The sequence below is a fragment of the Oncorhynchus nerka genome, linkage group LG9b (assembly GCF_034236695.1).
Source record: "Oncorhynchus nerka isolate Pitt River linkage group LG9b, Oner_Uvic_2.0, whole genome shotgun sequence".
Classification (NCBI taxonomy): Eukaryota; Metazoa; Chordata; class Actinopteri; order Salmoniformes; family Salmonidae; genus Oncorhynchus; species Oncorhynchus nerka.
In genome coordinates, this window is record NC_088424.1 from 36,922,399 (window position 1) to 36,949,230 (window position 26,832).

At 44.2% G+C, this 26,832-nt stretch overlaps 1 protein-coding gene across 1 annotated transcript; it reads right to left on the bottom strand.

The window, feature by feature from the left end:
* Window positions 1–4,209: 4,209 nt before the first annotated feature.
* Window positions 4,210–26,454, bottom strand: LOC115118364 (G-protein coupled receptor 35-like). The gene is made up of 3 exons (XM_029646961.1): window positions 26,282–26,454; window positions 25,877–25,946; window positions 4,210–5,198 (listed from the first exon to the last, which is right to left on the bottom strand). Exon 3 carries the CDS (start codon window positions 5,190–5,192, stop codon window positions 4,305–4,307), a length of 888 nt encoding a protein of 295 aa, XP_029502821.1. The 5' UTR covers window positions 5,193–5,198; window positions 25,877–25,946; window positions 26,282–26,454; the 3' UTR covers window positions 4,210–4,304.
* Window positions 26,455–26,832: the final 378 nt, after the last annotated feature.

Consider the following 26,832-nt stretch of genomic DNA (forward strand, 5'->3'; position numbering starts at 1 on the left):
GAGCGGTACTGTATGACCCAGTGAGACAGGTTAGGAGCAGTACTGTATGACCCAGTGAGACAGTTTATGAGCGGTACTGTATGACCCAGTGAGACAGTTTATGAGCGGTACTGTATGACCCAGTGAGACAGTTTATGAGCGGTACTGTATGACCCAGTGAGACAGTTTATGAGCGGTACTGTACGACCCAGTGAGACAGGTTAGAAGCGGTACTGTATGACCCAGTGAGACAGGTTAGGAGCGGTACTGTACAACCCAGTGAGACAGGTTAGGAGCGGTACTGTACGACCCAGTGAGACAGGTTAGGAGCGGTACTGTACAACCCAGTGAGACAGGTTAGGAGCAGTACTGTACGACCCAGTGAGACAGGTTAGGAGCGGTACTGTACGACCCAGTGAGACAGGTTAGGAGCGGTACTGTACGACCCAGTGAGACAGGTTAGGAGCAGTACTGTACGACCCAGTGAGACAGGTTAGGAGCAGTACTGTATGACCCAGTGAGACAGGTTAGGAGCGGTACTGTACGACCCAGTGAGACAGGTTAGGAGCAGTACTGTATGACCCAGTGAGACAGTTTATGAGCGGTACTGTACGACCCAGTGAGACAGGTTAGAAGCGGTACTGTATGACCCAGTGAGACAGGTTAGGAGCGGTACTGTATGACCCAGTGAGACAGTTTATGAGCGGTACTGTACGACCCAGTGAGACAGGTTAGAAGCGGTACTGTATGACCCAGTGAGACAGGTTAGGAGCGGTACTGTATGACCCAGTGAGACAGGTTAGGAGCGGTACTGTATGACCCAGTGAGACAGTTTAGGAGCAGTACTGTATGACCCAGTGAGACAGTTTATGAGCGGTACTGTACGACCCAGTGAGACAGGTTAGAAGCGGTACTGTATGACCCAGTGAGACAGGTTAGGAGCGGTACTGTATGACCCAGTGAGACAGGTTAGGAGCAGTACTGTATGACCCAGTGAGACAGTTTATGAGCGGTACTTTACGACCCAGTGAGACAGGTTAGAAGCGGTACTGTATGACCCAGTGAGACAGGTTAGGAGCAGTACTGTATGACCCAGTGAGACAGGTTAGGAGCGGTACTGTACGACCCAGTGAGACAGGTTAGAAGCGGTACTGTACGACCCAGTGAGACAGGTTAGAAGCGGTACTATACGCCCCCTCTCGACTCACATACACTGGGAATCAATGTCCCCCTGACCACAATACCAGGTCCCCTGCAGGGTGGGTTTATTAAAACTGACCTGTGTGTGTGTGTGTGTGTGTGTGTGTGTGTGTGTGTGTGTGTGTGTGTGTGTGTGTGTGTGTGTGTGTGTGTGTGTGTGTGTGTGTGTGTGTGTGTGTGTGCACGCAGATGCACTGGCTATGCGTGTGATTGATAGTCACTATGGTTGTGATTTAAACGACTGTCCTGGCTCTTACTCATCCATGTTAATCGACATTTTCCCAGAGCTCAAATGGGACCATACATTCTACCCGTCAAAGTGTCTAATGAGAGACTTTCCATTACTTTAAGTGATCATTGAGAGAGGGATAGATAGAAAGTCAGAGGGAAAAGAAGAAAGGCAGGAGGACCGAGAGAGAAACAGAAAGGCAGAGTGAGAAAGAGAGAGACAACACTGAGACAAGGAAGAAGATGTGATCTGTCATTCCCAAGTCATCAGAGCCACAGCTCCAGTCACATCCAGAAGGAAAATGAGTTCAGCTCTGTTGTAAACCTGAGCAGTAATGACTTGTATATAAAGACCCAACCCCAGTCAGATGTCTGTGTTACCGTTGAAGGAGCACAATGATGACGTCACACATGGGGTGTTGTTTCAAGACCGAGCCACAGTTACAAAACACTCATAATCACACCATGCCGATGACTTTTCACCCTTTGTTGTCAATACAATATTATGTGCCAACATTCTAAACTGTACTTTTGGGTGACATACAGACCACAGAAGCAAAAAGGAAACATATTTTCAAGTGCCATAAAAACCATGTCAGTACATTTGATTCTTTATACATTTGATACTGTGATGTTGTATAATTTGTTCAAATGTGTACAGTTCCTGTGTACAATGAGGAACTTCACAATGTTGCCTTCAGATAGCATACTGAACATTGATTTTCTTTCATACCTGTTTTGAGTTTGCTGCTCTTATCCATTTGATCAAGCTGATGACACTGACAGTCTGTTTATAAACCACTTATAAACAGTAGTACATCACTTAGGTCAGTTTTTCCTGAAATACTCTAGCAAAGTACTGATTGTTTTCCTCCACACCAACAAACTGTCATACTGAGGAACCTTAGAGTCAAAGGCTACTTCCTGTTCATAATACTGTGCAGTAATACATCATGGAAAAGCACAATAACTTTTATTTTTCTTATTTGAAAAGTAGTTGTACTGTAACGTTATCTATGTATATTTGTGTAAATAATCTATTTGAAAGTATCGTATCCATGTGGTTTTAAGGTTGTTGTTTTTTCATCCTTGACACAGGCCTTTGACGTGTTGGTTTTGGTTGACTGTGATATGAATGAGATGTAACAGAGCAGGCTGGTGGGAGGAGCTATAGGAGGGCGGGCTCATTGTAATGGTTGGAATGGAACGGTGTCTGACTTATGTTGTCTACATGTTTGATGTGTTTGATGCAGTTCTATGTACTCCATTTCAGCCATTACAATGAGCCCGTTCTTCTATAGCTCCTCCCACCAGCCACCACTGAGATGCAAGTACAGGAATTACAGTATTTACCTTTGACTGGAAGCTGAGGGTAGCTGTTTCCTTTCTAAAAAGAGTAGAATCGTAGGCTTGTCCTGCTGAGCTGAATGAAAAAGGTCTCCATATTATTTGATTTATGATTTACGGCTGTACACACACGCACACACACACACACGCACACACACACACACACACACACGCACACGCACGCACGCACGCACGCACGCACGCACGCACGCACGCACGCACGCACACACACACACACACACACACACACACACACACACACACACATTAAACACTTAATGTGAGAGGATACAGCAGTCAGTTAATATGGACAACCCTGTCAATATATTCTTTATTATTCTAATAAACAATGAATATGTATTCATCTTTGTTGTATCTTTATGGATTGTTAATTTGACTGTAATGTTATACAGTAGGATTCTTTCAAGCAACCATTTCTATCACCACTAGATGGCGGTGGAAACTAGTCTTTGCAGGTGAGGAAAGAGCCATCGGTGAGATTGGCTGTGTTCTCGAACATCAAAATGACTGAAGGCGACTGCCGACTGACTGATCTACAAATCACCTTGCATCATAAATAACGACTGATCATTATTTGTAGATCAGTCAGTTAGTCACAATTTACCCATGATACGTTGTGTTTATGATCCTCTCGAACTCGGCCAATAACTCCATGGGTGCGTCTCAGCGTTCTACCATGGCGTCCTCTCATCTCTTTACCTTCAGATGCACCAATATGAAAGAAGTGGACAGCTCACAGTTGGAATCTATCATATTCTCATGTATCCTGGGTTTTCAGGTCAAGGCAGATTCATTGAAAGAGACCAGTAGAGGAGGCCACATTATCCTATTGAGATACATACACCCTATGTGATTGGGTGGTGAATCATTGCTTGTTAGAGTTGATGTCATTAACAGCTAGGGCATTGCCTTTGTGTTAGAGTGCTCCTTGAATCAGTCTAGACACCTTTATGTTTTACATGAGTACAGTAATATGTCTTTACGCCAGCGGTGATCAACTCTGATCCTTGAGGGGGCTGTATTGTGTGCAGGCTTTTGCTCTAGCCCCAAATCAATGAATTACTGTACATTTGTTGTCTCTAGACTGCAATTAATTTATTCAGATGTGTTTGAGCACCACACATAAAACGCTCAAGATGCTGAGCTGCCCATCCCCGCTCTATGGCTTGATATCGAGTTTATACTGCAGCTTTGATGACATAACAGACACAATTTAGCACCTACTGAGCAGACTGAAACAAGCCTCTCCAGACCTCGCTGTGGTAGAACATCTTGCCCATCTAAAAGGTCAACTAAAGCCCATGTCCATGTAGATAGTCTATTTATATCATTCATGGTACATTCATTATGTGTTTGCATTGGCAACCACACATCTCTCTCTCACACACACAAACACACCCACGCATGCAAGTACTCTCGCGTGCACACACACACTCCATTTAATACATTATTTTAATGAAAGAAATGTTGACATAAACATGATGACATTATTGTGGTGGTGTAGAACATGAAGGGAGGGGTATGATGACTCATTGTCGGTCGTGTGTGTTCACTGCTGATCTGCTGTTTTCAAAATAAAACTGTTTCAACATAAAGTAATAACTAATGGCATCCAGGAAGCAGTTTGTGGTAGCGATCCATTCACAAACTAGCCAAAAATCACGCACTAATTTGAAAGATTCCCATTTATTTTTTTTGAAAAGGAATCTCAGCAGAAACCCAAGATGGATGGGTGTGTAGCAGACCACAAAGACGATCAGGTTGGCTGTTACTATGCCAATAATGTTCCTCTTCTCCACAGTGGTGTCCTCATCCTCATCCTTCTCCTTCATTAGAACCCTTATGGTCTGTGTGGAACAGAACACTAAAATCAAAACTGGCAGAAGATACCCCAGCACCTCTAGAACCACAAGGAACTCAACTGACAACGTGCTTTCTTGAGATACTTCATAACATGTAATCAGTTTGCGAGGATCGTTGTCTTTTCTGAACACGGCACATATCATTACTACGGTGACCCATATGGTCCCACACACCACCGCAGCCACCTTCTTTGACCGCCATGTTCTGGTGTGGAACGGGTACTTGACCGCCAGGTAGCGGTGGATGCTGATGGCGGTGACCGTGAGGATGCTGGCGTACATGTTGATGTAATGTGTGGAGATGAGGAAGGTGCAGAAGTATGTTCTGTCTAGACGGTGGAAGGCATTGTAGATGCGGAAGGGGAGGAAGAACACGAGGGAGCAGTTGGCTGCTGCGAGGTTCAGCATGTAGACGTGTGTGTCGGTCCACATGGCTCGTTTGGCGAGGAAGACGCGTAGAACCGCCATGTTGAGTAGCAAGCCCACCAGGAACACAGGAAGGTAGCCCACGGCTTGGAGGATCTCCACTTCACAGGTATTGCTGTTGTTACACATAGCTACCTGAGGAGAGGACATGACTCAGGCAAGCTATTACAAATATAACATTGTGTCACATGGGTTTTTACAAGATATAAGCAGAATGAAGTCCTTGATCATGGGTCTTGATCTACATAGTCTGAAATAGTTGTCCCTCCTCTCCTGTCCTTCACTTGGTCTGATGTGAAATAGTTGGAGGATAACCTCTGCCACATTGCTTTCACCTCTTGTATTTTTTTTTTCAGATTAGTGCAGAAGACCAGGATAAAACCCATTTGAGACGACTAAGCTACTGGCCAATCCTATAAAAGAGTGTGAGTTTTTGAGATACCCTTACCCCAGGTAGAACAAAACACAAACATGTTTTTTCACATCTCTAATGACTCCCAATTATCAAATGGATGATTGTGAAAAAATATTGTACTGCAAAGAGGTTACATTTATAGATACTGTGACCCCCTGCCCCTCTTCCAATGCATGCAGAATAATGCCTTGTGACCCCCTGCCCCTCTTCCAAAGCGTGCAGAATAATGCCTTGTGACCTCCGCCCCTCTTCCAAAGCGTGCAGAATAATGCCCTGTGACCCCCGCCCCTCTTCCAAAGCGTGCAGAATAATGCCTTGTGACCTCCGCCCCTCTTCCAAAGCGTGCAGAATAATGCCTTGTGACCCCCGCCCCTCTTCCAAAGCGTGCAGAATAATGCCCTGTGACCCCGCCCCTCTTCCAAAGCGTGCAGAATAATGCCTTGTGACCCCCGCCCCTCTTCCAAAGCGTGCAGAATAATGCCTTGTGACCCCCGCCCCTCTTCCAAAGCGTGCAGAATAATGCCTTGTGACCCCGCCCCTCTTCCAAAGCGTGCAGAATAATGCCTTGTGACCTCCGCCCCTCTTCCAAAGCGTGCAGAATAATGCCTTGTGACCCCCCGCCCCTCTTCCAAAGCGTGCAGAATAATGCCTTGTGACCCCCGCCCCTCTTCCAAAGCGTGCAGAATAATGCCTTGTGACCCCCGCCCCTCTTCCAAAGCGTGCAGAATAATGCCTTGTGACCCCCGCCCCTCTTCCAAAGCGTGCAGAATAATGCCTTGTGACCTCCGCCCCTCTTCCAAAGCGTGCAGAATAATGCCCTGTGACCCCCGCCCCTCTTCCAAAGCCTGCAGAATAATGCCCTGTGACCCCCGCCCCTCTTCCAAAGCGTGCAGAATAATGCCTTGTGACCCCCTGCCCCTCTTCCAAAGCGTGCAGAATAATGCCTTGTGACCCCGCCCCTCTTCCAAAGCGTGCAGAATAATGCCTTGTGACCCCCGCCCCTCTTCCAAAGCGTGCAGAATAATGCCTTGTGACCTCCGCCCCTCTTCCAAAGCGTGCAGAATAATGCCTTGTGACCCCGCCCCTCTTCCAAAGCGTGCAGAATAATGCCTTGTGACCCCCGCCCCTCTTCCAAAGCGTGCAGAATAATGCCTTGTGACCTCCGCCCCTCTTCCAAAGCGTGCAGAATAATGCCTTGTGACCTCCGCCCCTCTTCCAAAGCGTGCAGAATAATGCCTTGTGACCCCCTGCCCCTCTTCCAAAGCGTGCAGAATAATGCCTTGTGACCCCCGCCCCTCTTCCAAAGCGTGCAGAATAATGCCTTGTGACCCCCTGCCCCTCTTCCAAAGCGTGCAGAATAATGCCTTGTGACCCCCTGCCCCTCTTCCAAAGCGTGCAGAATAATGCCTTGTGACCCCCTGCCCCTCTTCCAAAGCGTGCAGAATAATGCCTTGTGACCCCCTGCCCCTCTTCCAAAGCGTGCAGAATAATGCCTTGTGACCCCGCCCCTCTTCCAAAGCGTGCAGAATAATGCCTTGTGACCCCGCCCCTCTTCCAAAGCGTGCAGAATAATGCCTTGTGACCCCCTGCCCCTCTTCCAAAGCGTGCAGAATAATGCCTTGTGACCCCGCCCCTCTTCCAAAGCGTGCAGAATAATGCCTTGTGACCCCGCCCCTCTTCCAAAGCGTGCAGAATAATGCCTTGTGACCCCCTGCCCCTCTTCCAAAGCGTGCAGAATAATGCCTTGTGACCCCCGCCCCTCTTCCAAAGCGTGCAGAATAATGCCTTGTGACCCCCGCCCCTCTTCCAAAGCGTGCAGAATAATGCCTTGTGACCCCGCCCCTCTTCCAAAGCGTGCAGAATAATGCCTTGTGACCTCCGTCCCTCTTCCAAAGCGTGCAGAATAATGCCTTGTGACCCCCGCCCCTCTTCCAAAGCGTGCAGAATAATGCCTTGTGACCTCCGCCCCTCTTCCAAAGCGTGCAGAATAATGCCTTGTGACCCCCGCCCCTCTTCCAAAGCGTGCAGAATAATGCCTTGTGACCCCCTGCCCCTCTTCCAAAGCGTGCAGAATAATGCCTTGTGACCCCGCCCCTCTTCCAAAGCGTGCAGAATAATGCCTTGTGACCCCCGCCCCTCTTCCAAAGCGTGCAGAATAATGCCTTGTGACCCCTGCCCCTCTTCCAAAGCGTGCAGAATAATGCCTTGTGACCCCCGCCCCTCTTCCAAAGCGTGCAGAATAATGCCTTGTGACCCCGCCCCTCTTCCAAAGCGTGCAGAATAATGCCTTGTGACCCCGCCCCTCTTCCAAAGCGTGCAGAATAATGCCTTGTGACCTCCGTCCCTCTTCCAAAGCGTGCAGAATAATGCCTTGTGACCCCGCCCCTCTTCCAAAGCGTGCAGAATAATGCCCTGTGACCCCCCCCCTCTTCCAATGCATGCAGAATAATGCCTTGTGACCTCCGCCCCTCTTCCAAAGCGTGCAGAATAATGCCTTGTGACCCCGCCCCTCTTCCAAAGCGTGCAGAATAATGCCTTGTGACCCCGCCCCTCTTCCAAAGCGTGCAGAATAATGCCTTGTGACCTCCGCCCCTCTTCCAATGCATGCAGAATAATGCCTTGTGACCCCCGCCCCTCTTCCAAAGCGTGCAGAATAATGCCTTGTGACCCCCGCCCCTCTTCCAAAGCGTGCAGAATAATGCCTTGTGACCTCCGCCCCTCTTCCAAAGCGTGCAGAATAATGCCTTGTGATCCCCGCCCCTCTTCCAATGCATGCAGAATAATGCCTTGTGACCCCCGCCCCTCTTCCAATGCATGCAGAATAATGCCTTGTGACCCCCGCCCCTCTTCCAATGCATGCAGAATAATGCCTTGTGACCCCCGCCCCTCTTCCAATGCATGCAGAATAATGCCTGCATGCTTTTAGGCGGAAATATCAACAATTAATATTTATGTTGAATCTAAGCTTTACTTTTTGGTAGCTGATTAATAGACAACTTTACAAGTCAAGTGGGCTCTCATTCAGTGGTGTATGCTCCTGCATGACAAAAATACATCGAGTTATACAGTTTTTAATGTTGTGGCCATAGCTGCGGGAAGTAGGTGTGCTGAGGTTGCTGCAGCACCACCTGATAAATCTGAATAAAAAATATATTCATAAAAAATATGAATATCTTTTTTTAGATATATTTTTCCACAAAAGTACTGCTGGGCCTTTGCTAGTCCTGTATTTGTGGACCGAAATAGATGTCTGTAGCACGGGCAAAAAAAATACTTCAATATTTCTGTTTTGGCAAAAAAAAGTGGTTGTATAACGAAGAACAGTATCTTGTAGGATTCATTAGTTGGAATTGTAAGAGTTGCTGCTATGTCCGATTCTCTGTGATTCTGTCATTCTAATGGAATCCAGAAAGAACAAAACCCTGTTCTCAAACATTACATCAAATTGAATATTTTTCCTGATCAAATAACATGAAAAACAACCACTTTTTGTGCAGCATAAATTTACCATCCTTACAAACCACTTAATGTAAATGTACATTACTGTATTGTACATAGGCTGGTCATCGAGGTTTGTACCTGTAGAATTTCCATCATCATGATGGAAAAACAATGACCAATACAGTAATTGAGTACATTGAGACATCAAGTGTTTTGTGATGATGTGATGTGATGATGTGGCCCAGTTGGTAGCGCATGCTGCTTGCATTGCTAGGGGTGTGGGGTCGATTCCCACGTGGGACCAGTATGATGATGTACGCACTCACTAATGTACATTGCTCTGGATAAGATTGTCTAGTAAAAGGAATGAATAGACCATTTCAGTTTTCACATAGAAATCATTTGTATTGTTTTGTACAGATAATTATCAGATTGAAGTTACAAATGCTGGTAAATACAAATACATTAAGTTTTTTTTAAATTCACAAAAGTAGTGCACTGGCTTTACCTAGTCTTGTATTAGCGTACCGATATTGACTTCTGTGTCGCCACCCCCCTCCCCCCGTCGGCGAAAAAATCCTAAATTACTTCCGGCGGCTAAGGTTGTGGCTATTGTAATTGTCTCTAAGGAAAACAAGTGGTCTTAGATAGTGAAAACTGTCATATATTTTTTTGTCAAAGGTTCCTCTGTAGACTTTATGTGTTCAGCCTCTTGCAATTATATTAGGGGGCTCCCCTAAATTTGACTCATAATCCATTATGGTGCCCAAAATCAGTTGTGCCAGTAACAGAAAGGTCACTGGTTCAAATCTGTCACGTCCTGACCTTAGTTCCTTGTTTATGTCTCTGTTTTAGTTTGGTCAGGGCGTGAGTTGGGGTGGGCATTCTATGTTTTGTATTTCTATGTTTTGTATTTCTGTGTTTGGCCTGGTATGGTTCCCAATCAGAGGCAGCTGTCGATCGTTGTCTCTGATTGAGAACCATATTTAGGCAGCCTGTTTTCCCACCATGGGTTGTGGGTAGTTGTTTTCTGTGTCTGTGTTTTACCATACAGAACTGTTTCAGTTCTAATTTCTCTTGTTCTTTTGTATTCTGTGTTCAGTTTAATACATTTATTATGGACACTTACCACGCTGCGCATTTGTCTGATATTTCATACTCCTCGTCAGAGGAAGAAGAAAATCGTTACAATATACCTGAGCCGGCAAGGTAGGAAAAAAAATCTGCCGTTCTGCAACAACTACTCCCCAGGCACTGTGGACGTCGATTAAGGCAGCCCCTCGCACCTCTCTGATTCAGAGGGGTTGGGTTAAATGTGGAAGACACATTTTGGTTGAATGCATTCAGTTGTGCAACTGACGAGGTATCCTCTTTCCCTGTATATGCACTGAGTGTACAACACATTAGGAGTACTTTCCTAATATTGAGATTCACCCCCTTTTGCCCTCAGAACCTCAATTTGTCGGGGCATAGACTCTACAAGGTGTCAAAAGTGTTCCACAGGGATGCTGGCCCATGTTGACTCCAATGCTTCCCACAGTTGTATCAAGTTGGTTGGATGTCCTTGGGTGGTAGACCCTTCTTGATACACACAGGAAACTGTTGATCGTGAAAAACACAGCAGCGTTCCAGTTCCTTACTCACTCAAACCGGTGAGCCTGGCACCTACTACCATACCCTGTTCAAAGGCACTTCAATCTTTTGTCTTGCCCATTCATCCTCTGAATGGCACACATACACAATCCATGTCTCAATTGTCTCAAGGCTTAAAAATAATTTTTTTAACCTGTCTCCCACCCTTTACACACTGATTCTGACCATAATTCTATCCTCCTGATTTCTGCATACAAGCAAAAACTAAAGCAGGAAGTAACAGTGACTGGCTCAATACGGATGTGGTCAGATGACGTGGATGCTAAGTTACTCTTTTGCTAGCACAGACTGGATTCATCAAATGGCATTGAGGAGTATACCACCTCATTCATCGGCTTCATCAATAAGTGGATAGACAATGTCGTCCCCACAGTGACCGTACGTACATATCCCAACCAGAAGCCACGGATTACAGGCAACATCCACATCGAGCTAAAGGCCAGAGCTGCAGCTTTCAAGAAGCAGGACACTATTCCGGATGCTTATAAGAAATCCCACTATGCACCAAGATGAACCATCAAACACTCAAAGTGTCAATACAGGATTTAGATTGAATCGAACTACACCGGCCGGCAATGACGCTCGTCAGGTATGGCAGGGCTTGAAAACTATTACGGACTTCAAAGGGAAACTAAGCCGCGAGCTGCCAAGTGACGCGAGCCTACCAGATGAGCTAAATGCCTTTTATGCTCGTTTTGAGGCAAGCAACACTGAAGCATGCATGAGAGCACCAGCTGTTCTGGACGGCTGTTTAATAGCGCTCATCGGTAGCCGATGTGAGCAAGACCTTTAAACAGGTCAAGATTAACAAAGTCACGGGGGCCAGATGGATTACCAGGACGTGTACTCAGAGCATGTCCGGACCAACTGGCAAGTGTCTACACTGACATTTTCAACTCTCCCTGAGCGAGTCTGATTTTACCTACATGTTTCAAGCAGACCACCATATTCCCTGTGTCCAAGGAAGCGAGGATAACCTGCCTAAATTATTACCGACCGCAGCACTCAAGTCGGTAGCCATGAAATACTTTGAAAGGCTTGTCATAGCTCCCATCAACAGCACCCTCCCGGATACCCTAGACCCACTCCAATTTCCATACCGCCCCAACAGATCCACTGATGACGTAATCTCAATCGTACTCCACACTGCCCTTTCCCACCTGGATATCAGCATTCAACACCATAGTGCCCGCAAAGCTCATCACTAAGTTAAGGACTCTGGGTCTAAACACCTCCCTCTGCAACTGGATCCTGGACTTCCTGACGGACTGCCGCCAGGTGGTAAGGGTAGGCAACAACATGTCTGCTACACTGATCCTCAACACTGGGTCCCCTCAGGGGTGTGTGCTAAGTCCCCTCCTGTACTCCCTGTTCGCCCACAACTGCGTAGCAAAACACGACTCCAACACTATCATTAAGTTTGCTGACGACACAGCAGTGGTAGGCCTGATCACCGACAACGATGAGACAGCCTTTAGGGAGGAGGTCAAAGACCTGGCAGTGTGGTGCCAGTACAACAACCTCTCCCTCAATGTGAGAAAGACAAGGAGCTGATCGTGGACTACAGGAAAATGTGGGCCGAGCAGGCCCAAATTAACATCGATGGGACAGTAGTGGAGCGGGTCGAAAGTTTCAGGTTCCTTGGTGTCCACATCACCAATGAACTATCATGGTCCAAACACACCAAGACAGTTGTAAAGAGGGCACGATTACACATGTTCCCCCTTAGGGGACTGAAAAGATTTGGCATGGGTCCCCAGATCCTCAAAAAGTTATACAACTGCACCATCGAGAGCATCCTGACCGGTTGCATCACCGCCGGATATGGCAACTGCTCGGCTTCTGACCGTAAGGCGCTACAGAGGGTAGTGCGAATGGCCCAGTACATCAGTGGTGCCAAGCTTCCTGCCACCCAGAGCCTATATACTAGGCGGTGTCAGAGGAAAGCCCAAAAAATTGTCAAAGACTCCAGTCACCCAAGTCATAGACTGCTTTCTCTGCTACTGCACGGCAAGCGGTAACGGAGCGCCAAGTCTAGGACCAAAAGGCTTACCCCAAGCCATAAGACTGCTGAACAATTAATCAAATGGCCACCGGACTACTTACATTGACACCCGCCTCCCCTCCATTTGTTTTTTACACTGTTGCTTCTCGATGTTTATTATCTATGCATAGTCACTTCACCCCTACCTACATGTACAAATTACCTCAACTAACCTTTACCCCCGCACATTGACTAGATATATACGGTACCCCCTGTATATAGCCTCGTTATTATATTGTGTTTCTTTTTATTATTTTTTACTTTAGTTTATTTGGTAAATATTTTCTTAACTCTTTCTTGAACTGCCCTGTTGGTTAAGGGCTTGTATAAGCATTTCACGGTAAGGTCTACACATGTTGTATTTGGCACATGTGACAAATAAAGTTTGATTTGATTTGATTGAAGTGGATTTTACAGGTGACCTCAGTAAAGGATCTTGGCTTTCACCTGGATTCACCTGTCATGGAAAGAGTTGGTGTTCCTAAAGTTTTCTACACTCAGTGTACATGTTTTAAATGAGACATGTTTCAGATTTGTTTACTTTACTTATATACATGTACTCAATACTATGTTTGTCCAATTCAACTTCAGTGCATTTGGAAAGTATTCAGACCCCTTGACTTACTCCACATTTTATCACGTTACAGCCTTATTCTGAAATAGATTTTTTTTTAAAATCCACTCATCAATCTTCACACAATGCCAAATAATAACAAAGCAAAAGCAGGTTTTTAGGAATGTTTGCAAATGTATTAAATAAAAAACTGAAATATTACATTTACATAAGTATTCAGACCCTTTCCTCAGTACTTTGTTGAAGCACCTTTGGCAGCGATTACAGCCTCGTGTCTTCTTGGATATGATGCTATAAGTTTGCCACACCTGTATTTGAGAGTTTCTCCCATATTTCTCTACAGATCCTCTCAAGCTCTGTCAGGTTTGATGGGGAGTGTCGCTGCAACGCTATTTTCAGGTCTCTCCAGAGATGTTCAATCAGGTTCAAGTCTGGGCTCTGACTGGCCACTCAAGCACATTCGGAGACTTGTCCCGAAGCCACTCCTGCATTGTCTTGGCAGTGTGTCTAGGGTCATTCTCCTGTTGGAAGGTAAACCTTCACCCCAGTCTGAGGTCCTGAGTGCTCTGGAGAACGTTTTCATCAAAATCTCTCTGTACTATGCTCCGTTCATTTTTCACTCAATCCTGACTAGTCTCCCAGCCCCTGCTGCTGAAAAACATCCCCACAGCATGATGCTGCCACCACCATGCTTCACCATAGGGATGGTACCAGGTTTCCTCCAGACATGACGCATGGCATTCAGGCCAAAACATTCAATCTTGGTTTCATCTGACCAGAGAATCTTGTTTCTTATGGTCTGAGAGTCCTTTAGGTGCCTTTTGGCAAACTCCAAGTGGGCTGTCATGTGGCTTTTACTGAGGAGTGGCTTCAATCTGGCCACTCTACCACAAAGACCTTATTGGTGGAGTGCTGCAGAGATGGTTGTCCTTCTAGAAGGTTCTCCCATCTCCACAGACAAACTCTGGATCTCTGTCAGAGAGACCATTTGGTTCTTGATCACCTCCCTGACCAAGGCCCTTCAACCCCCATTACTTAGTTTTTCAAACTTCTTCCATTTAAGAATGATGGAGGCCACTGTGTTCTTGGGGATCTTCAATGCTGCAGAAATGTTTTGGTATCCTTCCCCAGATCTGTTCCTCAACACAATCCTGTCTCTGCGCTCAATGGACAATTCCTTCAACCTCATGGCTTGGTTTTTTCTCTGACATGCACTGTCAACTGTGGAACCTTTATATAGACAGGCGTGTTCCTTTCCAAATCATGTTCAATCGATTGCATTTACCACAGGTGGACTCCAATCAAGTTGTAAAATGATCTCATGGCAAAGGCTCTGAATACTGTAAATAAGGTATTTCAGTTTTTTATTTTCCTAAGAAACTGTTTTTGCTTTGTCATTATGGGCTATTGTGTGGATTGATGGAGAAAAAAAACAATTGAATCAATTTTAAGGCTGTAACATAACAAAAATGTGGAAAAAGTCAAGGGGTCTGAATAATTTCCGAATGCACTATGTTGGGAATCCAGTAGACCTGCCATAATAACACTCAAACACATGTATACATAGAAGGCAGCAGAATGCCTGTCTTGGCAACACCAAATATTCCAAGTCACAGGCCTCTTTGAGGATCAATGAGGCAACTCGGAGGCTCCAACGAAAGGAAAGAGAACCCCGGACACCCTCTACAGCTCTATAACTGTGGTATAACTTGTGCCTCCTGGATTGGGCTACTAAGTCACCTCCTTATTATTTAGAAGTAAACTTTGATTCATTGCTTGTCAAATATGGCTGCCTGAATTCAACATGACCTTCCTCTGGCTCACTGCATATGTGATGTGCATTGGGATGTTCCGGTGCACTCTTATGCTGTTTGGGTTCAGCTGGCATATATTTATATATAACATTATATATAACATTTATTTATTTAAAAAAGAAATATTGTCCACCATCCTGGCTGTCTGCGCTGGAGTTGCTGTACATGTTGACTTGGTGACATTATGGTGTATGGGGAGGATGCATCCACACATGATGACAAGCTCATAAGGCATTGAACCAGGCAAGCAACACTGAAGCGTGCATGAGAGCACCAGCAGTTCTGGACGACTGTGTGATCACGCACTCGGTAGCCGATGTGAGCAAGACCTTTAAACAGGTCAACATTCACAAAGCCGCGGGGCCAGACGGATTACCAGGACGTGGACCCAAAGCAAGCGTGGACCAACTGGAAAGTGTCTTCACTGACATTTTCAACCAACACACCATTTCAATGTCATCCTGAATCACATTCTGGCATTTAATAAAGACAGAGACACCATGGAACTGGACTGCCACATGTCAGGAGGTCCTTCAACAGCCAAAATGGCATCTGGAAAGTGCTGGCGTGCATTGCCCTCATACAGTGCCTTCAAAAAGTATTCACACCCCTTTACTTTTTCCACATTTTGTAGTTTTACTCCTGCCTTGCAAAGAAGGGCATTGATAGGTAGATGTGTAAAAAAAATCTAATTGCCCTGAATACTAAGCGTTATGTTTGGGGCAAATCCAACACAACATACCACTTTGCATATGTCCAAGCATTGTGGTGGCTACATCATGTTATGGTTGTGCTTGTTTCTTAGTATAAAAATACAGCTATAAGCACAGGACAAATCCTAGAGGAAAACATGGTTCAGTCTGCTTTTTATCAGACACTGGGAGACAAATCCTCCTTTCAGCAGGACAATAACCTAAAATACAATGCCAAATCTACAGTGGAGTTGATTACCATGACTACATTAAATGTTCCGAAGTGGACTAGTTACAGTTTTGACTTAAATAGGCATGAAAATCTATGGCAAGACTTGAAAATAACTTTCCAGAAATGATCAACAATCAACTTGCCAGAGCTTGAAGAATTTTGAAAATAATAATAGGTCAATATTGTACAATCCAGGTGTGTAAAACTCTTAGAGACTTACCCAGAAAGACTCACAGCTGTAACTGCCACTAAAGCTGCTTCTCCAAAATGATGACTCAGGGTTTTGAATACTTATGTAAATTATATATTTCTGCATTTTATTGTCAATAATTGTGCTAACATTTTGTACAGATGGGTGAGAATTATTTTTTCAATCCAGGCTTTAACACAATAAAATGTGGAATAAGTCAAGAGATACTGTATGTACCTATTTTGCTACCACCCAAGGCTGGCCAGCCCATGTGACACCTGAACTGGACTGCATGTGAAGTATGAGCTCTCACTCTGGGGTGACTCATGCATTGGTCTGGGAAACTGCAAAGTAATCCCAACTCCCTACAAGGACGTCATGCAATATAGAAAACATGAGGCCCCTTTGGATGATCAAACTTAAAGATGCTATATGCGATCGTGTATGGTGGCTGGGGATTGACTGTGAGATAATGGTCTTTGTGCACCATGCTTGATCAGTTCCACCACCTCTGCAACCTCTTTCCATCAAAGCTCAGATCTTCTTCAAATATATATGTGCGGAGTCCCTCATCAACAACACTTCATAGTGATTTTGAGCAGCACCGTGGTAAGAAATGTGACTGTTCCTGGTGCAAAAACAATGTCCCATCCCGGAGCTGGAGTAAATGACATCACTAAGCTGCTTCCGAATACACTACATCAGGACATGGACATCCATTCTATCATAGTCCATCTGGTTTTAATGACATTATGAAGGGCAGCTCTGAACAATTGATACTGGATTTTAAAGAGCTGATTGACTCTCTGCTAGACACTAACGAAAGAAACCATCATATCTGGCCCTGTTGTTACACGAAGCGGAGCAGGTGAACCCAAGAGCAGACTCAGACGAGGAGACTGGGATAAGGCAACCAAGGTATTTATTGGCAAACGGGGAAGAAGGGGTGCAGGCCAGGGAAAGCTTGGGCGGGTTGCAAGGAGCTAGGTGCTGAGGCTTAGGCTGGAGCGATGGGAGTTGAGGCTGGGTAAGCAGACCGGGAGAGGAATCCAAGGAAGCAGTAGAGTGGGGGTCCAGGACAGGGTAGCAGGACTGACGAGACATGGGACTGGAGACAGGGACCAGAGTCAGAGCAAACAGAATGAGCAGAGGTTACGATCTGGCAGCACGGACTGATGACATTCATATTCTGACTCTCCGACTTTCACTTAGATAATAGCATTGATGATACAGTTGTAGTAATACAAGGTTATAACATCTACAGGAAAGATATAAATGCTGATGGCGGTGTTGCTTTTTATATTCAGAACCACATTCCTGTAAAGATTAGACAGGATCTCACGTTAAATAATGTTGAGTTAATATGGCTACAGGTTCATCTGCTATAGACCACCAAGTGCTAACAGTCAGTATCTGAATAACATGTGTGAAATGTTTGATCATGTATGTGATTTAAATATTGACTGGCTTTCATCAAGCTGCCTACTCAAGAAAAAAATTCAAACTGTAACCAGTACCTGCTACTTGGTTCAGGTTATCAGTCAACGTACCAGGGTAGTTACAAACAGCACAGGAATGAAATCATCATTATGTAATGATCACATCTTTACTGATGCTGCATAAATTTGCTTGAAAGCAGTATCCAGATCCATCGGATGTAGTGATCCCAAAATAGTAGCCATATCAAAGAAAACCAAAGTTTCAACAAGTTTTGTAGTGATTCCTATGCTGTTGATCTAAATCATATGTGTTAGTCCGTGGTGTGTAATGAGGAGCAAAAAGACACGGCACTTGACACATTTCTGAAATGTTACTAATAGTTACTAATAAGCATGCACCCATTATCAAATCAAATCCATTTTTATTGGTCACATAAACATGGTTAGCAGATGTTAATGTAAGTCTAGCGAAATTCTTGTGCTTCTAGTTCCGACAGTGCAGTAATATCTAACAAGTAATCTAATAATTTCGCAACAACCACCTTATACACACAAGTGTAAAGGGATGAATAAGAATATGTACATATATATATACAGTGGGGAGAACAAGTATTTGATGCCGTTTTCTTTTTGTAGTCCGTGATTGACTGTAGACCCTGGCACATACGTCTCGTGTTTGAGCCGTTGAATTGTGACTACTTTGTCTTTATACTGACGCTTAGCTTGTTTGATTGCCTTGCGGAGGGAATAGCTACACTGTTTGTATTCGGTAATGTTTCTGGTCGCCTTGCCATGATTAAAAGCAGTGGTTCGCGCTTTCGGTTTTGTGTGAATGCTGCCATCAATCCACGGTTTCTGGTTAGGAAAGGTTTTTAATAGTCACCAAGAGTACAACATCACTGATGCACTTGCTAATAAACTTGATCACCGAGTCAGTTTATACATCATTGTTGCTGTCTGAGGCTATCCAGAACATACGTATCCCAGTCCACGTGATTGAAGCAATTTTGAAGCGTGAAATCCGATTGGTCGGACAAGCGTTGAGCAGACCTGAGTACGGGTGTTTCCTGTTTTAGTTTCTGTCTGGGAGCTGGGAGCAGCAAAATGGAGTCATGGTCAGATTTGTCATAAGGAGGGTGGGGGAAGGCTTTGTATGCATCGCGGAAGTTAGAGTAGCAATGGTCCAGAATGCTGCCAGCTCGAGTCGCGCATTCGATATGCTGATCAAATTTAGGGAGCCTTGTCTTCAGATCAGCTTTGTTAAAATTCCCAGCTACAATAAATGCAGCCTCAGGATATATGGTTTCCAGTTTACATAGAGTCCAGTGAAGTCCTTTCAGGGCCAACGAGGTGTCTGCTTGGGGGGGATATACACGGCTGTGATTATAATCTAAGCGAATTCTCTTGGTAGATAATGCGTTCGGCATTTGATTGTAAGGAATTCTAAGTCAGGTGAACAAAATGCCTTGAGTTCCTGTATGTTGTTATGTTTACTGCTCCTTACATTTAGCTGCTCCTTACACCACGAATCGTTAATCATAAGGCATACACCCCCACCCTTCTTTGTTTCTGTCGGCGCGATCCGTGAAGAAACCGGGTGGCTGTACAGACTCTGATAACATATCCCTAGTGAGCCATGTTTCCAAGAACCAGAGAATGTTGCAATCTTTGATGTCCCTCTGGAAGGCAACCCTTGCTCGAATTTCGTCTACCTTCGTCTACCTTGTTGTCAAGAGACAGGACGTTGGCGAGTAGTATACTCGGGAGCGGTCAGCGATGTGCCCGTCTATGGAGCCTGACCAGAAGACCGCCCCGTCTGCCCCTTCTGCGGCGCCGTTGTTTTGGGTTGCCTACTGGGATCAGATCCATTGTCCTGATTGGTGGTCCGAACAGAGGATCCGCTTCGGTAAAGTCGTATTCCTGGTCGTAATGTTGGTAAGTTGACGTTGCTCTTATATCCAATAGTTCTTCACGGCTGTATATAATAAGACTTAACATTTCCTGGGGTAACGATGTAAGAAATAAAACAAGAACGCAAAGAGAGGCGACCATTTAAGAAAATAACTGTTTAAACTTTTAAATTCCTGTGGATTGATGAGGAATTGAACAATTGTATGCTTGAGAGGGATGAGGCAAAAGGAATGGCAAATAAGTCTGGCTGCACAACCAATTAGCAAATGTATTGCAAATTGAGAAATCATGTGACTAATCTGAATTTTAAAAAAGGCAAACTCAGCTCCATCATTCATTGAATCAGATGGCTCATTCATCACAAAACCAACTGATATTGCCAACTATTTTAAGTATTTTTTCATTGGCAAGATTAGCAAACTTGTTGCAGCAACAAACGCTGACACTACACATCCAAGTATATCTGACCAAATTATGAAAGACAAGCATTGTAATTTAGAAATCTGTAACGTGAGTGTGAAAGAGGTGAAACAACTTGGATGGAAAATTACTGAGGATAATGGTGGACGAAATTGCCACTCCTATTTGTCATATTTTCAATTTAAGCCTACTAGAATGTGTGTGCCCCAAGGCTAGGAGGGAAGCAAAAGTCATTTCACTACCTAATAGTGAAGCCACCTTTACTGGCTAAAATAGCAGACCAATCAGCCTGTTACCAAACCTTTAGTAAACTTTTGGAAAAAACTGTGTTTGACCAGAAACAATGCTATTTTACAGTAAACCAACTGACAACAAACTTTCAGCATGCTTATAGGGAAGGACATTCAACAAGCACAGCACTTACACAAATGACTGATGATTGGCTGGGAGAAATGTATGATAAAAATATTGTGGGGGCTGTTTTGTTAGACTTCAGTGCGGCTTTAGACATTAGATCATGGTCTTCTGCTGGGAAAATGTATGTGTTACAGCTTTACAACCCCTGTTATATTGTGGACAAAGAGTTACCTGTTTAACAGAACACAGATGGTGTTCTTTTAATGGAAGCCTCTCCAACGTAATCCAGGTAGAATCCGGAATTCCCCAGGGCAGCTGTCTAGGCCCACTACTTTCTTCATTGTTTACTAATGACCTGCCACAGGCTTTGAGTAAAGCCAGAATGTCTATGTATGCGGATGACTCAGCACTATACATGTCAGCTACTACAGCGACTGAAATGACTGCAACAATGAACAAAGATTTGCAGTTAGTTTCAGAGTGGGTGGCAAGGAATAAGTATGTCTAAAACTAAAAGCATTGTATTTGGGACACATCATTCTCTAAACCCTAAACCTCAACTAAGTCTTGTACTAAATAATGTGGAAATTGAGCAAGTTGAGGTGACTAAACTGCTTGGAGTAACCCTAGATTGTAAACTGTCATGGTCAAAACATATTGATACAACAGTAGTTAAGATGGGGAGAAGTCTGTCCATAATAAAGCACTGCTCAACCTTAACAGTACTGTCAACAAGGCAGGTCCTACAGGCTCTAGTTTTGTCACACCTGGACTACTGTTCAGTCGTGTGGTCAGGTGCCACAAAAAAAGGACTTAGGGAAATTGCAATTGGCCAAGAACAGGGCAGCACGGCTGGCCTTTGGATGTACACAGATAGCTAATATTAATAATATCCATGTCAAATCTCTCCTGGCTCAAAGTGGAAGAGAGATTGACTTCATCACTACTTTATGAGAGGTATTGACATGTTGAATGCACCGAGCTGTCTGTTTGAACTACTGGCGCACTCGGACACCCATATGCATACCCCACAAGACTTGCCACAAGAGGTCTAGTCACAGTCCCCAGGTCCGAAATAGACTATGAGAGGCGCACAGTACTACATAGAGCCATGACTACATCAACCTCTATTCCACATCAAGTAACTGATGCAAACAGTACAATTAGATTTAAGAAACAAATAAAATACACCTTATGGAATAGCGGGTACTGTGAAGCAACACAAACATAGGCACAAAACATATGCATATGCACACACCCACACGATAACATACGCACTACACACACACGTACACACGGATATTGTATGGAAGATATGTGGTAGTGGTGGAGTAGGGGCCTGAGGGCACACAGTTTGTTGTGAAATCGGTGAATATATTGTAATGCTTTTAAAAGTGTATAAACTGCCTTATTTTTGCTGGACTTGTTATGCAGATGAGTGAGGACCCAACAGCGATTCAACAGAAACAGAGTCTTTTAATGTCCAAACAGGGAAAACGTAAATCCTCAATCTTTACAGGAGATGTCCAAACAGGGAAAACATAAATCCTCTATCTTTGCAGGAGAGTCCTCCTTCTAGTAGTAGAGGAGAATTGCAGGGCTAGCGGCAACAGACTGCAGGTCCCTCTGGGTAGGCGCGGGCCGTAGAGGACAGAGACACCTGCTCACACGCAGCATCTGATGAAGAGGCAGATTACGACAGGACGGGACAAGGGCAAAGCAAACAAGAATCCGACAAGGACAGAAGCAGAAACAGAGAGAGAAATAGAGACTTAATCAGAGGGCAAAAGAGGGGACAGGTGTGAGAGAGTAAACGAGGTCGTTAGGAGAATGAGGAACAGCTGGGAGCAGGAACGGAACGATAGAGAGAGAGAGAGTAACCTAATACGACCAGCAGGGGGAAACGAAGAGAAGGGAAAGCACAGGGACAAGACATAACATGACAGGACTGAGCTTGCTGGGGAAATGCCAAGGCAGAAGCTAATGGGGATCCATAATAAAGATAAATACCAATAGTCTATGACTTACTCTAAGTAACTTCTAGGTAACCTGAGGTCACCCTCACAGGTTCTGTCACCCGCCTTATCTCCTGCTGGGTCTGCCCCAGACATAATCCCGGCCAACTACCCACTGTTAATATCGGCCAAATAATCATCCTACCCGACAGCAAGAGGAATATAAAGGAATATGTAGGATGTGACCAGCTGGACTTTTTGTCACATTCAATATAGAAAACTTCAACTACAGGTCAATTAAGTGTTGAAAAGATCTAAGGGCCGGTCTGTTTGAGACAGCCCTTTCACAGACTCTCCTTGACAACCAACCATTCCACTACTGGCGTATCCCCAGCATCATTCAGGCTGAGATAACATTCCACTTAGTCAATTGGTCTCATTGGCATGCAAGTTTAATGTGCTGAGGGCCTGCTCCCAACTGCTGTAGAAATGGAAACTGATCACCAACACAGCTCCAATACCGCGCCAGTCATACAGAAAGGAAACTGCCTTTCAGCTTGCCCAGCTTGCCCAGAATGACCAGCTAGCTGTTCAAACTGATCAGGCCCTAGAACTACAATCACTACCCCAGAATTACCAGTTAGCTGTTCAAACTGATCAGGCCCCAGAACTACAACCACTACCCCAGAATGACCAGCTAACTGTTCAAACTGATCAGGCTCTAGAACTACAACCACTACCCCAGAATTACCAGTTAGCTGTTCAAACTGATCAGGCCCCAGAACTACAACCACTACCCCAGAATTACCAGTTAGCTGTTCAAACTGATCAGGCCCCAGAACTACAACCACTACCCCAGAATTACCAGTTAGCTGTTCAAACTGATCAGGCCCCAGAACTACAACCACTACCCCAGAATTACCAGTTAGCTGTTCAAACTGATCAGGCCCCAGAACTACAACAACTACCCCAGAATTACCAGTTAGCTGTTCAAACTGATCAGGCCCCAGAACTACAACCACTACCCCAGAATTACCAGTTAGCTGTTCAAACTGATCAGGCCCCAGAACTACAACCACTACCCCAGAATTACCAGTTAGCTGTTCAAACTGATCAGGCCCCAGAACTACAACCACTACCCCAGAATTACCAGTTAGCTGTTCAAACTGATCAGGCCTCAGAACTACAACCACTACCCCAGAATTACCAGTTAGCTGTTCAAACTGATCAGGCCCCAGAACTACAACCACTACCCCAGAATTACCAGTTAGCTGTTCAAACTGATCAGGCCCCAGAACTACAACCACTACCCCAGAATTACCAGTTAGCTGTTCAAACTGATCAGGCCCCAGAACTACAACCACTACCCCAGAATTACCAGTTAGCTGTTCAAACTGATCAGGCCCCAGAACTACAACCACTACCCCAGAATTACCAGTTAGCTGTTCAAACTGATCAGGCCCCAGAACTACAACCACTACCCCAGAATTACCAGTTAGCTGTTCAAACTGATCAGGCCCCAGAACTACAACCACTACCCCAGAATTACCAGTTAGCTGTTCAAACTGATCAGGCCTAAGAACTACAACCACTACCCCAGAATTACCAGTTAGCTGTTCAAACTGATCAGGCCCCAGAACTACAACCACTACCCCAGAATTACCAGTTAGCTGTTCAAACTGATCAGGCCCCAGAACTACAACCACTACCCCAGAATTACCAGTTAGCTGTTCAAACTGATCAGGCCCCAGAACTACAACCACTACCCCAGAATTACCAGTTAGCTGTTCAAACTGATCAGGCCCCAGAACTACAACCACTACCCCAGAATTACCAGTTAGCTGTTCAAACTGATCAGGCCCCAGAACTACAACCACTACCCCAGAATTACCAGTTAGCTGTTCAAACTGATCAGGCCCCAGAACTACAACCACTACCCCAGAATTACCAGTTAGCTGTTCAAACTGATCAGGCCCCAGAACTACATTTACATTTACATTTAAGTCATTTAGCAGACGCTCTTATCCAGAGCGACTTACAAATTGGTGCGTTCACCTTAAGACATCCAGTGGAACAGCCACTTTACAATAGTGCATCTAAATCTTTTAAGGGGGGTGAGAAGGATTACTTTATCCTATCCTAGGTATTCCTGAAAGAGGTGGGGTTTCAGGTGTCTCCGGAAGGTGGTGATTGACTCCGCTGTCCTGGCGTCGTGAGGGAGTTTGTTCCACCATTGGGGGGCCAGAGCAGCGAACAGTTTTGACTGGGCTGCGCGGGAACTGTACTTCCTCAGTGGTAGGGAGGCGAGCAGGCCAGAGGTGGATGAACGCAGTGCCCTTGTTTGGGTGTAGGGCCTGATCAGAGCCTGGAGGTACTGAGGTGCCGTTCCCCTCACAGCTCCGTAGGCAAGCACCATGGTCTTGTAGCGGATGCGAGCTTCAACTGGAAGCCAGTGGAGAGAACTAAACTAAACTGAACTACAACCACTACCCCAAAATTACCAGTTAGAATTTACCACATACATTTAGCCTGACACCCAAAAGTACTTGTTACATTTTCATAAAAAAATTGTCCAATTCACACACTTCAAGAGAACATCCCTGGTCATCCTTTTTGCCTCACTAAACACAAATGCTTAGTTTGTAAATTATGTCTGAGTATTCGAGTGTGCCCCTGGCTATCCATCAACAAAAAAAACAAGAAGATTGTGCCATCTGGTTTGCGTAATATAAACAATTAGAAATGGTTTACACTTTTACTTTTTATACTTAAGTACATTTTAGCAACTCCATTTACTTTGATACTTAAGTATATTTAAAACCAAATTACTCAAGTAATATTTTACTTTTACTTGAGTCATTTTATATTAAGGTATCTTTACTTTTACTCAGGTATGACAATTGAGTACTTTTTCCACCATTGAGTAGGGGCTAAAAATATTAAAATCATTCAAGGAACCTTGGACCCCCAAAAATATAATTTCGATATCTGAGTCCACTTGCTTTCCTTAGAGCAGATTACAATAGCAACACCATCAAAAAACATATAACTGTATGTATTTTTTGTCAGGCAGGACCACACACCACTGAATGAAAGGACTTTTGACTTGGAAAGTTGTATATTAATAAGCTACCAAAAAAAGCTTACATTCATCATAAATATTAATAGCTGATATGTCCACCTGTTGTATCTCTGTGTTTACAGATCTGTATTTCCAAGATGCATTAAGATATCCTAATGTTTGTTTGTGTATGTTGGCCAAACCACTGATTACTTGTATTGCACATTTTAGCAATATCAGAGCTTGCAATATTGAGTTACATGAGCTGATGTGGCCCGACCCTCCTACAGCCAGGCATAATTATGCACTTTTAGAGTTTAGGGGTTGTGTCAGAATATCTATATATTTTACCACTTTTGCAGTAAAATATTTTTACACAACCATTCAATTAATAAATGCGGAAACATTAGTAGTGAAAAAACATGGTAGGGGTATCAACAACAAAAAAATGTAAGCCCTGCAACTAGCCTATAATGAGATACACCCATAGTAATAGACTCTAATCACATCTAATCAGAGTATTTCTGTGCATCAGGTCAACAGGAACAGTGTGCTTCATTGAAAAAATATACTTTATTTGGACAGACAGTCATATATAAAGAATCATAATCATACCTTGTGTTATTTCCCACTCTCCTTTCTCACTCAGTGACTGATGAGATCTATCTCCTTGCAAAGAAAATGGCTTTAGAAGAAAAAATATGTTTTACTTTTCTTTGTCAGTATCAAGGTTAAACGTCAAACAAGGCATCTAGAGTTAAAAGGAATAGAGGATTCTGTATTGTACTGATTCCTGTGGGGTTACCAGTAACTGAGTAGTACATCTGCAAAGCTATTTTTTCACCATTACAGTCTTGCACGGTAAAATACCTTGTTGATAAATGGCATCAGATTATCTAAATATTGTCAGTACATTGTATTATTGCAATATATTGTTATTGAAGTTTGACATTTATCAAATATTCTCCATGTCTGTGGCCTACACATCATTTAATATGTTTAAGACCAATCATTACTCACCGTTCAATTCAACTTTTCTCTGAAAATCAGGTGTAAGTTCAAATTTGACATGCATTGATTGCTATATGCTCTTTTGAAACTGCTGTAAAGTAGTTTCTATCTAAACTTTAATAGAGGAAGTATATGTCAGTCAAATACAAATACTATCTACTAGCTCAATTTGCATGTTTAGCTTTGTGATTATGTGATAGGGCCCCATACATCAGCCCTTCTCTCTGTTGTCACGGAGATAGCATTGTTGCCATGTCAACAGGGCAGCAGTGGGAGTGTGACGTACATAACTAGGCCAAGACATAAACCACAGGCTAGCAGTGTACTGGCTGATCTCTGTGTTCAAGCACAATAATGAAAGTACTGAGGTTTGGAGGGTGTTATTTTCACCAGAATATCTTCAGACGAGAAAAGTGACTTGACTGAACTCCTTCCTCTGAAACTGAAATGGTTGAAATAATCACTCTGAAAAGTGTAACAGTTTTTTGGGTTTAGGTGGTCTACATGTAAATGTAAGATGGTGTAAAATATGTGTGACATATTGAAAAGCTGTATTTTCA

What these genes read in the sequence shown, in the direction of transcription:
- LOC115118364 (XM_029646961.1), bottom strand. Translation starts at nt 5,192, where the DNA reads ATGTGTAACAACAGCAATACCTGTGAAGTGGAGATCCTCCAAGCCGTG.